Raw genomic sequence first — 13180 nt, 5'->3', positions numbered from 1 at the left:
TTGAATGATTGAGAGAAAAAAGGAGATGGAGTTTCATTTCGTGTTATGGAAATGTTCAAAACCAAGCCGAGAATGGCGGGAATGTTTTTGCGTGTATTAAAAGGGAAGAAGACTTAATTGTTACTTAGTACTACGGTGGTTTCTTTTTTACTCGTAAGTAAGAAGTTAGGTTTGATTTTTGTTAAAGGCAAATTTGAACCACATTATTGCTAACACATTATGAGCCTAAGCTAACCCCCTCAATTTAGTGTAGATAATATCGTTTGTTAAAAAAACTAATACTCATTAGCATGGATGGCATACTTATGTTCATAATTACGTTGTACATGTTTTTATATTTTGTAGTCGTATGCATGCCGGACAAGAATATAAATGTTGTATCTTATTCAGTTTGTTACATATAATCTGTATTTTGGACGTCTCTTATTTAAATCTCTTAAATAAATAAAAAAACAGAGTGCGCTATTTATAATTTAAGAAGAAACGCACCATAAATTAGTATTTCCGATGCTCTTGAATCTTTCACAATTCAATCATTTTATTGATACTTTCCGTATGTCAAAGTGATATTTTCCTTGGTTTTGAGGATAAACTGTGATTCTTTACGGATTTTTGTGTCCGAAGCTCAAGGGCTTAGAGATTTGAATTATTCATTTTAAATCATGTGGCTCCTAGTTAGCTCATTTCATTATGCCACCTCACACAAAGCAAGGGTCCCAAACTTTCTCTCTTCAACAAGCTAGATCTCCTGATCCATGGACTTCAGACACAAAAATCTAGAGATGATCTCAAATTTTTATGGATTTCTTTTCTTATTAAAGCTCGAAAATGGCCATCCAAATATGTTAAAGAATAGTATTCGTTTTTTTGTTGTTGCTGTTGTTGTGAATAGTACCCCCATATCCTAAAAAAATAAAAATGAAATGACCCATTGTTTTACGTATTTGCGCTTTATAAGAAATTAATTGGCCTAGATTAAAACATGTTTGCCTAGAGAAATAGTAAGTAAACTTCAAGAATGGGAAATATTAACGAAACAAATTTTAACTACTATGCGACGTGGTTAGGGTTTTCTTTTTATTCACTACGTCCTAAGTTTAAACAATTTGTTTTACTAAATCAAATGAGTGAAAAAATTCTTGTGCGATTGTGTGTCGGTTATTACAACTTTTAATGACGACAATTCTATACCAAAAACAAAAGTAATAAAAATAAAAAAATGAAAAGACCAAGAATGATTGTCAGGAAAAAATTGTCGCCAACCCTAAAACGAATGGGGTCAGGGCTGCTGACAAAAGATTGTCTTTGTTTCTCTCTAATTTCTTTTAACAGTTACTTTAGGCCTGTTTAAGGAAAGCCCAATCAAACAACCACTTCGGTCTCCAAATTTTCTGGGACTCCAGATTCCTACGGCACTCGTTCTGTTGGTTACCAGCTTAAACCCAAATAATATTCATGTTTTTATAGACAAACTCAAAATGCTTAGCAATTTGTTTGGGAAATGATAGATATGTTAGAATATGGGCATAAGTGTAAGTATATTTTAGCCGGATGTTTGAGTTCAAATTGGTTTAGAATATTTTTATTAGAAGGGGTTTGAATGTCTTAGTTTATATACAATTGAAACTGAGAACTTATCATAAATTACTCATTTATATTAAAATTGGGAGAAAATATTGGTTTCCTACAAGAATTCTAATAGGAGTATCGTAAGGATTGTTTATGTATATAAATAGTGATTACTGCTCTCACAAAAAATAATCCGGCTCATTATTAAACTTAGACCTATTATAAGCGGAACATATTATTTCTGCAAGAGAGAAAAAACTTACCATTGAACTCAGCTATAACTTCGTCTTCTTCGACTTCTTTTAGATCAGAAATTAACTAGCAAACGATACGTTCGAAATTTAATATTGAACGATATAAAAGATTATTAAAATACAATCCTAAAAGTTGGTTATATAGTCTTAATGAACCCTAGCTCCAAAATGAAAATATTATTAAAAACACAACATAACTTTCAAGCGAAAAAGTCTCAAACCTAGTACTAAAGAAACATAGCACCTACATTAGTTTCTGGAAAAAAAAAGGCTTGACACAAAAGTCTAATATATCAACTTTCGATAAATACCGCTAAGAATATATAACATATAGATCAGTGAGTTCTCAGATCTCAAATCATTTTTCTTGACTAAACGTCGTTTCCTTATTTCAATTTTACCACAACTAAAATAGCCTAAATCTCGTTCTACATCAGGATATAGTAGCATCAATTCAAAAGACAAATGATTATGGTATGCTAGGATCCCACAACCCTTCATAATCTCAAAAAAAAATTCAATGTACTCGGAACACGAGCACATATGTCATATATTATTATGTCAGAATTTAAATGAGATAGCTGTGTGTAATAAAAATTAAATAGTTATCAAACAAGTATGCTAAGTGATTGGAACATTTAAGTCAACACCTTTATGATTATTGGATATAGATGGGTGAAATAGTAGGAGCGACTCTATAACATCGAAAGGGGTAGAATTATATGCAGGTATGATGACACCTTCGACTTCAAATCGGTGATCCTTGCTTCCTTTGTCCTTGTCATCATTCTCCACACTTGAGTTCCCCACGTTTAGTATAAAATCCAGGCCACTTGCCTCTTATAATTTTGACGTGAGAAAAAGGATGCACAAATGAAAACGCAAGCTGCGCACTCACAATTTGACCACCCCTGTCCATCTATGCATGTACATGCATATATACATATGGATCAAGATTGAGGGACATATATTTTCACATCCTTGTGGTTAACATTTTGTAACTTTATTCAAATATCCAAATCGTTAATATTTAATTTATCATTTATAGATCATTTTTGTTAAAAAGTAGATAAATTCAACACCAATATAAGTCATTTTGGATTTGAGTAATTTTTTGCAGAAATAATCTTTGAGGGAAGATCTAAAAGATAAAAATTGGGTCGTTGAAACACGTTATAAAGTGAGCCTAAAAATATAGGGTTATGCTATCCACATACCTATTTTTACATTTTACACAAGCATCGAATAAATGAAAAAAATAAAAAACAAAAATTAATAAAAGTGTAAAAAAAAAAAATGTGAATAACACTATCAAAAATAAATGACAGAAAAATGTAAGTCCTCCGATCTTGACAGTCTATTATACATAAAAACACACAATTGGAGCCTTTTTTTTTTTTTTTTTTTTTTTTCCAATCATCACACATGGAGCCTTTAGACATTCCCTCTTTAATTTGACATGTGCAACAAGAAACATATGCATCTTAGTATTATGAGCTAGCTAGGGCTACGTGGTAAGTGGGGTCATCCTAACATATTCTAATAAAAAAATGAAAAAGAGAGAGCCGAAAGAGAAAACCTTGGATCCTCTTGTGGCCTAATCATGTTCGTTTGATATGTACATGCATGAAATGAAAGAATGATAGAGCAAAAGCACCTTTTCTTAATTTCCTTTCTGCATTTTCTCATTTGACATTATTGATATTCATACAATCATATCCCAGCTTTACACCCAAAATTTGGGCCAACATTTGCCTTTTCTCTTGTAACATTTTATTGTGGGGATATGATGCCACACGTATCCTTTTGCTCTTTAAACATATTTATCTTTAATTTCTATCATTACTTTGAATAAATCAAACATATATAACAGACATGGTTAACAAAGAGTTTATAGGAGAGAAAAAAGATACGTGACTATCATTTTTCATATTGTAAGATTGTTAGAGCATCTTCAACGTAAGACTCAAATTTTGGACCTAAGGCAAATACAAGAAGATAAATATTAAGGAATCTCTCTCAAAAGTGGATCTTTCTTAAAAGTAAAACTCTCAATGGATTCTCTGCTACTTCACAATTTAATGTTTATTATTATCCTAACAATTTAAAACATTGTACCACAAACATGAGAGTCCATAAATAATCCGAGTCCCTTTACCATTTCTCATGTAAGAATATATGTCTAATATTTAAGCATTTGCATTGGTGATGTTCTTAGTATGACTCTCAATTATTGCTAGAACATAAAGTAGTAGTAAGCTGTTGTCTTATTTATGATGTAGACAAATCCTTGCTTTAATATGTAAATTCATATTTGAAAAACATCATAACACTTTGATTAAGACATTACCCGCAATTACACATTTATGGAGATGTATAGTTAAATGCAACTAATAAAAAAATTGTACAAGGAGAAAGTCTTTTCTGTGTGTTAGTACCAAACTATTTTTTTTTTTTAAATAATTGTGACACTGTCACATAATAGTATTAATCCTCTTACATCGTGATACATGTATTTATCTACAAATATTAGGTATTAAGTTTAACAACACAATTAATAATGCCATCTACACGTTGTAACACGATAATTATTAGCACTACATACTAACACCACATTGTAATGTGACAGTCATTAAAAATGTTTCATAAATAAAAACTAGTACAAGTGAATCAAGGCAAAATGCATCTTTTTTTTTTTTTTTTAACAATGACAACTTATATGACATAAGCATACCGATATATAACGCCTTGTGTCAACGGATAAAGACATGTGAACAAATATAACATCTCATATCAGTAAAATAAAAATATGTGAACACAAATTTACACATCTTTATTTTAGAGCATCTCTAGAAAAACTACAAAACTATATTATAGCAATAATGTGGTCTAAATTCGGCTTTGACGAGAATCGAACTTAAGACATTTCACTTACAAGTGAAGAAGAATAGCACTAGATTATGATACAAAATAAAGGTGAACAGTTGCTTTTTAAATTTATAATCACTAGTCATATGATAAACGTTAAAAAATAATAAAACTCAATAGTGAACCCGTGAACCAAGAAAGAAAGAGAGATAAAGTGCTTTAGAAAATGAGTGGATAAAATTTTTTCCTTTGAAACGATTGATAATAAAATATTCAAATTTGTTAAAATAGAGAATGTTGTTAAAGATGAAAAATTAAAGAGACTAGCTAAATAGTTTTTTGATGGGAGACTTTATATGCGGTTTTTAGTTATAAATATTATTTGATTGAAATCTTGTTAGTTTTTAATTTTTGATTGAGGACCCTGAAATCAATGTGATAATTTATTTCTATGTCCGTTACTATATTTTTTTAAATTAAAAATTAGAAATTTTAGTTGTTTATATAAATGAGATTTTAAATAAAAAATCATAATTTGTGGGATTAAAAATATTAAAATATAAACATACTATTGTGTGTGTTTATATATATAAACATGGGTACATTCATCAAAATTAACCAAAAAAAATTATTGTATCAAAACATGGGTACATTCTTCAAAATCACAAAAGAAGAAAAAAAGAAAGAAAAAAGAAGATATTAGGCTTAATAACATTAGTTATTTTCTTCGATTAAACTTAACATAGATACATTTTAAAATCAAAGAAAAAAGAATGTACCCATATAAGTTTAAAAATGGATTAAAAAAATGAGTAGATTTTATATTAAAAAAAGGGCACATTTTACATATAACAAAATAAAAATTTTACATGAATAGGTACATATAATTAGCTTGGGTACACTTAGCAAAACTAAAAAGTACAAATAAAAAAAATATGGGTACAAATACAAATAAACTTTAAAAAATATGGACACAAAAAGAAATTAATATATGGGTTACAAATTAAAAATGGGTACAAACTAAAACTAAAAATATATGATAAAAAATTTAATCATAAATATAAATATACTAATGGTAACATTTTTAACATTAAATGAATATAGTTAGAAATAAAAAAATATTTTATTATTGAAATAATTAATGATGTTATTAATACCCAAGGACTTTAATCAAAAATTGAAAAGGAATAAGATTTTAATCAATGAAATAACAAAAAGAATGATAAGAATGTAATTTCTCCTTTTTGATACTATTAACTCTCCTAACTAGCAAGAATTTAGCAAAACTATTAAAAATACTCTTATGATACAAAACGTGATGTATCTGTGTCACATAAATCATTCTCATTTTAATCAAATTATCATATACTTGCTTTAACTCCTTTTACTCCAGTCACTGTCAATTTCCACAAACGTAACCCAATTTAGTCTACCGGAGTTTAAACAAAGAACCCAAAAAATGTCTCAGTCAGAAGGGACCAAAGACTTTTTAACATATTAATTACTCATCCCTTCATTCCAAAAACCCTAATCATAAATTCCCAAGAAACCAATTGGGAAAAAGCGCAAGGATATGGTAAAATAGTAACTTTGCAGTTACCGAAACATTTTGCCCAGCTGTTGATCACTGGAGAAATGCCTCTCAAAAACTTTCCACAAATTTTGTCACTTTACAATTTAATATTAATTTTCATATTAACATCATAAAATATTATAAAAAAACTATAAAATGGTAAATAATTCAATAAGAATTTCACTTTTAAAAAAATTTCATTAGCATGTCTCTTCTCACTATATTTATCCAATGTAATATTAGAAAGATTAAAATTTTAAGCTAAATAATATATTATCAACAAAAAAATAAATACATTAATCACGTAATAATAATCCAATATCTATCACACGACATTTGATTTATAAATTTATTTTAAAAATTTTAGCGTCTTTAACGTTAACCATTCATCTAACTTAAAATGTTTTCACTGGTCAAGTACGTTGGCTACAAACTCCGAGGGAAGCAGTAAATATTATCTCTCACAGCTACCACCAATTTAGTCGCGCATTCACAGGAAAGGCCACGGAGCCCAAAAGATTCGAGTATCCGTGCACCTTTGTCATACGTGTGGGCATTACATCTGCTTTTAAATCTGTGCATGTCCTCCCTCTCTCTCTCCTGTCAATACAAAGAGAAAGAAAGTAGAGAGAGAGTCGCATGGCATAGATCACTCAGATGGGTGGGGTTCTTGGTTTGTGTAGTAGGGACCCATCCCCAATCTGGCATTAGATAAATGAGCAGGACCCGCTTGCAGCGTCAGCTACATGGTGCATTGCGGTCCCCACTCAGCTTTAGCTTTTGGCGCGCCACCCCCCCTCAAAAAACCAAACCAAAAAAAAAAAACATGAATTGAAAAATTAAAAAGACAGTATCCCACCACTTACATGCAATGGAGGAGAGCAACTTACGTGACAAACCGATATAAGAATCTTATGCTATTCGAGGTAGAACTCATGAGACTAGTTAACCATACCACACTTCCGATGATGAACATGTTTTATATAAGTCGTTATCATAGAGGCAATGAGACTATAATTAGAGTAAAAAGTAAAATCTTGACTTGTTTCCTTTCTGATTTTGTTCCTAATTAAACTTTTCTTACTGTTTGATAACTACAAGTAGCAGGAACTCATGATCGATAATGGTAAAACAAAAAAGCTTCCCAATATCTAACTGGAGCTCAGCTGACTAATTTCTCCTTCTTCCCAAGCTTTTCCCTTCAATCAGTGAATCAGCCATGTAGTTACAAATTTACTTTTTACTTCCTTCCTCAGCTAGCTTCTTCAGGGTTCCGCTGCTTCTGCTGTACAAAGACTTCGATTACACTAGAAAAAACACAAAACTAACAGTAACACTCTAACACTAGATTTTTCGGCAATTGTTTTCACTTCCAAGGGTGAAAATTGAAATTACAGTGCCAAAATTTGCAACAAACAAACATATTTTTTGACCGTGTCTACTTTTGTTTTTAACCTGTGGTACTACGATTTCTTCCAACTTGATGAAGCTACTACATAAAATGGGGGAGTAGACGTTGATTGATCAAAATAGTACAGACAAGAAGCAAAGAAAGAAAATGTAATGGGATGGGACCCAATTCTTTCCTTTCACTGCCTTTTTACGTAAGCATTTTGTATGGTAGTAAGTAGTATTGTTGGTATTTGGAGATGATGATATGATGGTGGTGTCTGCTGCTGCTGGTGGTGCCGGTGATGATGGTGGTGGGGAAGATTTGATTTCTTTTGATTCTCTACAGATTTTTTATGGTGGTTTTTGTTTTGTTAAACTAAAACATGTTGATCCTCCTGCCAAAAAAAAAGTCAAATTATCATATAGATTACGTTATCTATATGTTTAAACAAAGCAAAATACAACATAAACAAATTTTAGATTTGAAAGTAACTTTTACCTAATTAAGCTTGATTAGGAAGTTCCTACCGGGCATTTTGGCCCAGCTCCTGTGCCGGCGTACATCCCTATGGCTCCGTGACCGGAGTTCAACCTGAAACTCAATAAAAAAACCTTCCAAGTCTAAATATATTTCACTTTACACAGTGATCAAATGAACAACTTTACAGTCGGGAATTAGGGTTACCTTGGAATTTGGCAGTTGAAAGACTTTAAGGATGCCATGTCCAGGGATGAAGATGCTGGAAGTAGGGAAGTCGCCAAGTTAATGTTAGCGACTGCAAATGAGGCATCCGAGCCATTGGCCTCGCTAGTCACGTTGGGAAAGGCAGAGGATGTGTACTCTCCGGCAGCCTTTGTTGGAGACGCAAAAGGACTATCAGGAAGATTGTGCTCCAAACTGCATGGACTCAATTATAAGATCCATTAGCTTCAACACATTGTCCAAAGTCCATAAAATCTTTCAGTATGGGCATATATCAACAAAGAATATGCAAAACCCGGCTTACCCTTCAAGCAAATCACTGATATCGTCTTGGGGGCTCTCCTTACCACTACCATTGCTACTTCGGCTACCACTACCACTTTCGTCATTGTTGGCCATCATATCTTTACCTAGAACAGCGGCAGCTGCTTCCTTAAGAAGCTGATCAGCATCCACTGCTGGAGTCATGTGTGGCATCGGAGAAGAACAGTTATCTGCAATCAAGAGCATATAAACATTAGCAACTGCATTGAACCATGAAATCATTTTGTGATCACTGTATGAGTGACAACATGAGTACCGTGGGGAACTTCTTGGCCGTTATGAACCGAAGGAAGCACTAGGTTTCGACTGAACATGTTGGGAGACTGGGTTGGGGAGTGAATCGGACTGCTGGCAGAGAGTGCGCGGTGGTGATGCTTCTTGACATCAAGTAGCTGCAGGCCCATCAGTCTTCGACTTTGAATTTCAAGTGCTTGCAACTCAGCTTGCTCCTCCAGCTTCCTCCTCCACAGCATGTCTTGAGAATTGTAAAACATCTTTGCTCCTATATTTCAAAATAAATAATTTAACTAATTTAACATGTGACTGAATGAATTTATATCTTCCATGCGTCTGGAAATTAATAAATAACAGAATGTAAATAATTTTGTTTAATTAGCTAACCTAGCTGGAGATCGTAAGGGTCTCTACCATCCAGCCCAGAAGGTGTACCACAGGGAGACAAATCTCCTCTTTCCACTTGTTGCTGTTGTTTCCTGGAAAATTAATAACATGCAAACACCATTATTAGCTTATTATCCACTAAATTATAATTAATTTTAGGTAATGATATAATAACTAGTGGAATAATTAGAACAAGATCAAATGAGATTGTGAGAGAGTTGTTGTACTTTTCATGAGCTTTGCCCTTCTCCTTGTAAGGCTTGACAAGCACTCTAGCATCACAAACAAAATGAGGGTTCCCTTTGGCCAAAATCAGCTTCACCGTGTCCGGGTACAAGAATGTAACGAATCCAAACATCCTCTTCTGCTGGTATGGGATTCTCACGTCTTGGACCGGCCCGTAAATGCTTCAATTTTTTGGCAATTAACAACAGCAAACTAAGTCAGCAATACGAAAACCTGTTTCACCATGACCTTCAAATGACACTAATACAGGTACACAAAATCAGGTAAAAAAATAACCTGAAATAGTTTGAGACATCTTCCTCTCTGAAAGTGCTATCGGCCGGGAAAGTCAAATATATCTGCCTTGAAGCCGGGTTCACAATCCCCGCACCGCCATTCATCGAAAAATCGGATCTTTCGAGGCGGGATCGGCTGAACTTGTGCATATCATCACCCATTATCAAGGCAGCTGCCGCAGCCCTACAAATACAAAGAACAAAAAAGATCAACTTAATAATTATTCAACACAAATGATTAAAAGACAGGAGCTTTAATTAATTTCCAAAAATGATAAGAACTTCAGTAAATCATGCACCTTTGGGAATCAGTTTGTTGCTGCTGAAGAAGGAAGTTCATGCACTTGGAGGAGTAAGGGAAGGAATTGGCTGACGCTGCCATAAGCTGAGATGCAGCAGCAAGCCTCTGCTGCTGAGCGGTTTTAGATCTGAGAAGCGCTTCATGGTCCATCATTTCCAGCTTGCTCGGCGACCCAACAACCACCTGTCCACCGCCGTCGACGACGGTGTCTCCAAGCCCGCCGCCGTGCAAGAACCTGCAGCTGGCTCCGTTCTTGCAGTAGCCTCTGGCGAAATACAGGCAGGGTTTCCACCCAAACCCTGAGTTGGGGTCCTCCAAGCACACGTCGCTGATTGAGCAACTTCGTCGGTCAAGCGGCCCACCACCGCCACCGCCTCCACCACCCCAATTAGCAGAGCCGTGCAAGGAGGAGAAAAGGTTCGGATCAGAAGCGGTGGTAGGACTGGAAGACAAGTTGGACTGTGGGTAGAAAAAATCAGGCGACTTGGGTCCCACCATTGGTGGTGGACAGCCATCGTTGAGGAAGGAGAGCTGCTCTTGGAGCTGAAACTCATCCATCACATCAGCTGGAACTCCTCCATTACTACCTCCATAGAGGCTGCTGATTTCTTCTTGGGTTCTGAGCTCGGAGATAGCAGCCCAGGAAGCGGAGGAAGAAGAAGGGTTGGGGATAGTGAGAGAGAGCCTCGAGGCGGAAGAGCAAGAGTTCTGCCTGGAGATAGCGATGGGGTTTGTGAAGGGGGAAGGAGAAGGAGTGGAAGGAGTGGAAGGAGAGTTTGATGATAGGGGCACTCCCAGCTCCTTCCTTGACTTGAGAATGACCGAGTGGAGAAAAGCTTCAGGTCCAAAAGCTAGCCTTATCATTTCCTTCTCGCCATGGTCTTGTATCAGAAGCAGACCCATGATTTTTGAAGCATTTTCTGGGTCCAAATTTTGGATCCTCGAGAACACAATTCTTGTAGCTTCATAGGAGTCCATGGCGGATTGAGAAGTTGGGTTGGTGTGTGTGTTGGAACTGGAACTTCACTCCCACCACCAACCCTAAAAAATTTGTGTTTCTTGAGAGGAACAAGTGAAAGTTTCTTTTTCCCAACCCTTTCACCCACCAACTTGTTTTTGTGACGAGTGGGAGGAGAGAGAGCACAACAGAGAGAGAGTGTGTGTTCTCTCTCTTCTTTCTTTCTTTCTATCTTAATGTTCCTGCAAAACCCAAGAACAGAAGAATTAATTAACCAAAGGTATAGAGAGAGAAGAAAAAGAAAAGAAATATATATATATATATATAAAAGTTGGAGTGTGAAAAGTAGTATTCTCGTGTGGTTTGATTGATTAAAACGAAGGAACAGGCCACCTAGCTGAAGCTGGAGAGATGGGGGAGAGAGAAAGATAGATAGAGAGAGAGAGAGTTATCCTTTAATTGTTGACAGGAAATGAAAGGAAAACAGAAAAAAGAAAGAAGCTTTGGGGATTGAAATTTTCTCCAAAAAGCAATTAAAGTGGAGGAAAGTTGGGAGGACTCGGTACGCATAAAGAAATAGCAATAAAACTGAAAGTCTGAACCCAAATGAAATGAAAATCCCCAACAAATAATCAGTCACTAAAAATAATTTGAAACTAAAACCAAAATCTGAGACTAAAAGTAACGCTTACCCGCTAAGTACGAAAGGAGTAAGAGTGTTCTGGTTTCTCTGCGTCTTCCTGCAGCTCAACTACTTGAAACATATTATTTGCTATAAATTGTATAAAATCCCAAAGCTTATAGCTATGGAAATCCCAGTCAAATTTTTACTACAAAAGCCAAACCACCGCCTTTTCTTGCTAGTTTCTAGCCCCTCTTTTGCTGCAGCAGAAGAACCATCAATCCCTTCGCTGCTGCCACTGTTTCTGCTGCTGCTGCACTACTGAGTTTTTGGGTTCTGAGCTCACTTTCTCTCTCTAGCTTTGGTTCGGCTTGGATTTTCTTCTCCCTCCTTGTATCTCTTTATTTCTCCGTTGCGTTTCTCTGGCCCTTGAAGTTTACAGGGGACAAAAACCGACTGATGAGAGAGAGAGAGAGAGAGAGAGAGAGAGAGATAGAGTGTTGGGGGTGTCCGAGTCTGGTGTATTGAGTGGGATCCAGATCTGTGTGCTTGCTTCAAATACTGCACGTTCTCTAGCCCCTAACCTCTGACACTCTCTAAAACTCTATCTCTCTCTAATTTCTCATTCTAATTTTATTTTTATTTCCCAACCCAGAAACACCCTGGTTTGACTCCACGCGATCGTGTGGGGAGGTCAATACACGCGCCAATGGTGATGACTTAGAGCAGTTCCACCAGGGCTTGATAGCCCTGTTGAGAGTTGTCCCACATCGGTGAGGGACAAGGTTTGCTATATACTTATATGATCTTGGGCTACTCCCCATATTGCCAATTGGTTTTATGGTGGAACCTCAATTTCATCAAGCCCGGCACCCAATACCACGGGGGCTGATGTCAGCCACTTTTTTTTTTTTTCTTTTTTTGGCGCCAAAGAGGGAGTTGTTGTGGAGGCTGATAGCAGAGCTGGTCGAGGCGGGAGAGGTGTCGGGAGGGAAGGAGCCACAGAGGGAGAAGGACGGGAGGACAAAGAGGACAATGAAGAGGTGTGGAGATGCAGGAGTTGAAGCTCGTTGAGGGTGTAGAGGGGCTTGTTGTTGAGGTCGGCTTGGGATTTGAAGGACAGGAAGGCGACTACGTCGGAGGATGGGAGGAGGAGGTTTGGAGGCGACGATGGGAATGGAAGGGAAGTGCAGGGGTGGACGGCGGTGGGGACAAGAAAGAGGTGGAAGATGAGAAAATAAAAATATTTTAATAATAATAATATTATTTTATTTTTTTATAAAGTCAGAAATTAAAAATAAAATTATTATTTTTTATTATTTTATAATAAAAATAATAATATTTTAATAAAATTGATTAGACTATTTTTTGTTAGAGACGAAGATACATTTGACCTATTACTGTTCGTTAATGTCTATTACTATTCATTGAATAGATTAATTAAGCTAGATAATGACGTATTTTTTTAAGGATG

At 35.5% G+C, this 13180-nt stretch overlaps 1 protein-coding gene across 1 annotated transcript; it reads right to left on the bottom strand.

Moving 5' to 3' along the window:
• Positions 1 to 7281: 7281 nt before the first annotated feature.
• LOC103945543 (zinc finger CCCH domain-containing protein 53) lies at positions 7282 to 12305 on the bottom strand. The gene is made up of 10 exons (XM_009356125.3): positions 11777 to 12305; positions 10125 to 11326; positions 9827 to 10009; positions 9532 to 9711; positions 9305 to 9396; positions 8940 to 9185; positions 8664 to 8853; positions 8342 to 8554; positions 8156 to 8248; positions 7282 to 8051 (listed from the first exon to the last, which is right to left on the bottom strand). The coding sequence occupies exons 2-9, from the start codon at positions 11102 to 11104 to the stop codon at positions 8170 to 8172; spliced, it is 2163 nt and encodes a 720-aa protein (XP_009354400.2). The 5' UTR covers positions 11105 to 11326; positions 11777 to 12305; the 3' UTR covers positions 7282 to 8051; positions 8156 to 8169.
• Between the last annotated feature and the right edge of the window lie 875 nt (positions 12306 to 13180).

The sequence above is a fragment of a genome, unplaced genomic scaffold, assembly GCF_019419815.1.
Source record: "Pyrus x bretschneideri cultivar Hongxiangsu unplaced genomic scaffold, Pyrus_bretschneideri_v1 Contig52, whole genome shotgun sequence".
Taxonomy (NCBI): domain Eukaryota; kingdom Viridiplantae; phylum Streptophyta; class Magnoliopsida; order Rosales; family Rosaceae; genus Pyrus; species Pyrus x bretschneideri.
The sequence above is the reverse complement of the archived record's forward strand: the minus strand, read 5'-3'. Positions and strand labels throughout refer to the sequence as shown.

Bases quoted from the DNA above. Each gene is read 5' to 3' on its own strand.
- LOC103945543 (XM_009356125.3), bottom strand. From the start codon at position 11,104: ATGGACTCCTATGAAGCTACAAGAATTGTGTTCTCGAGGATCCAAAAT. The intron at 9,712-9,826 runs GTTATTTTTTTA...AAAAAATTGAAG, and splicing joins GATGTCTCAAACTATTTCAG to CATTTACGGGCCGGTCCAAG. The intron at 8,854-8,939 runs GTACTCATGTTG...TCTTGATTGCAG, and splicing joins CGGCCAAGAAGTTCCCCACG to ATAACTGTTCTTCTCCGATG.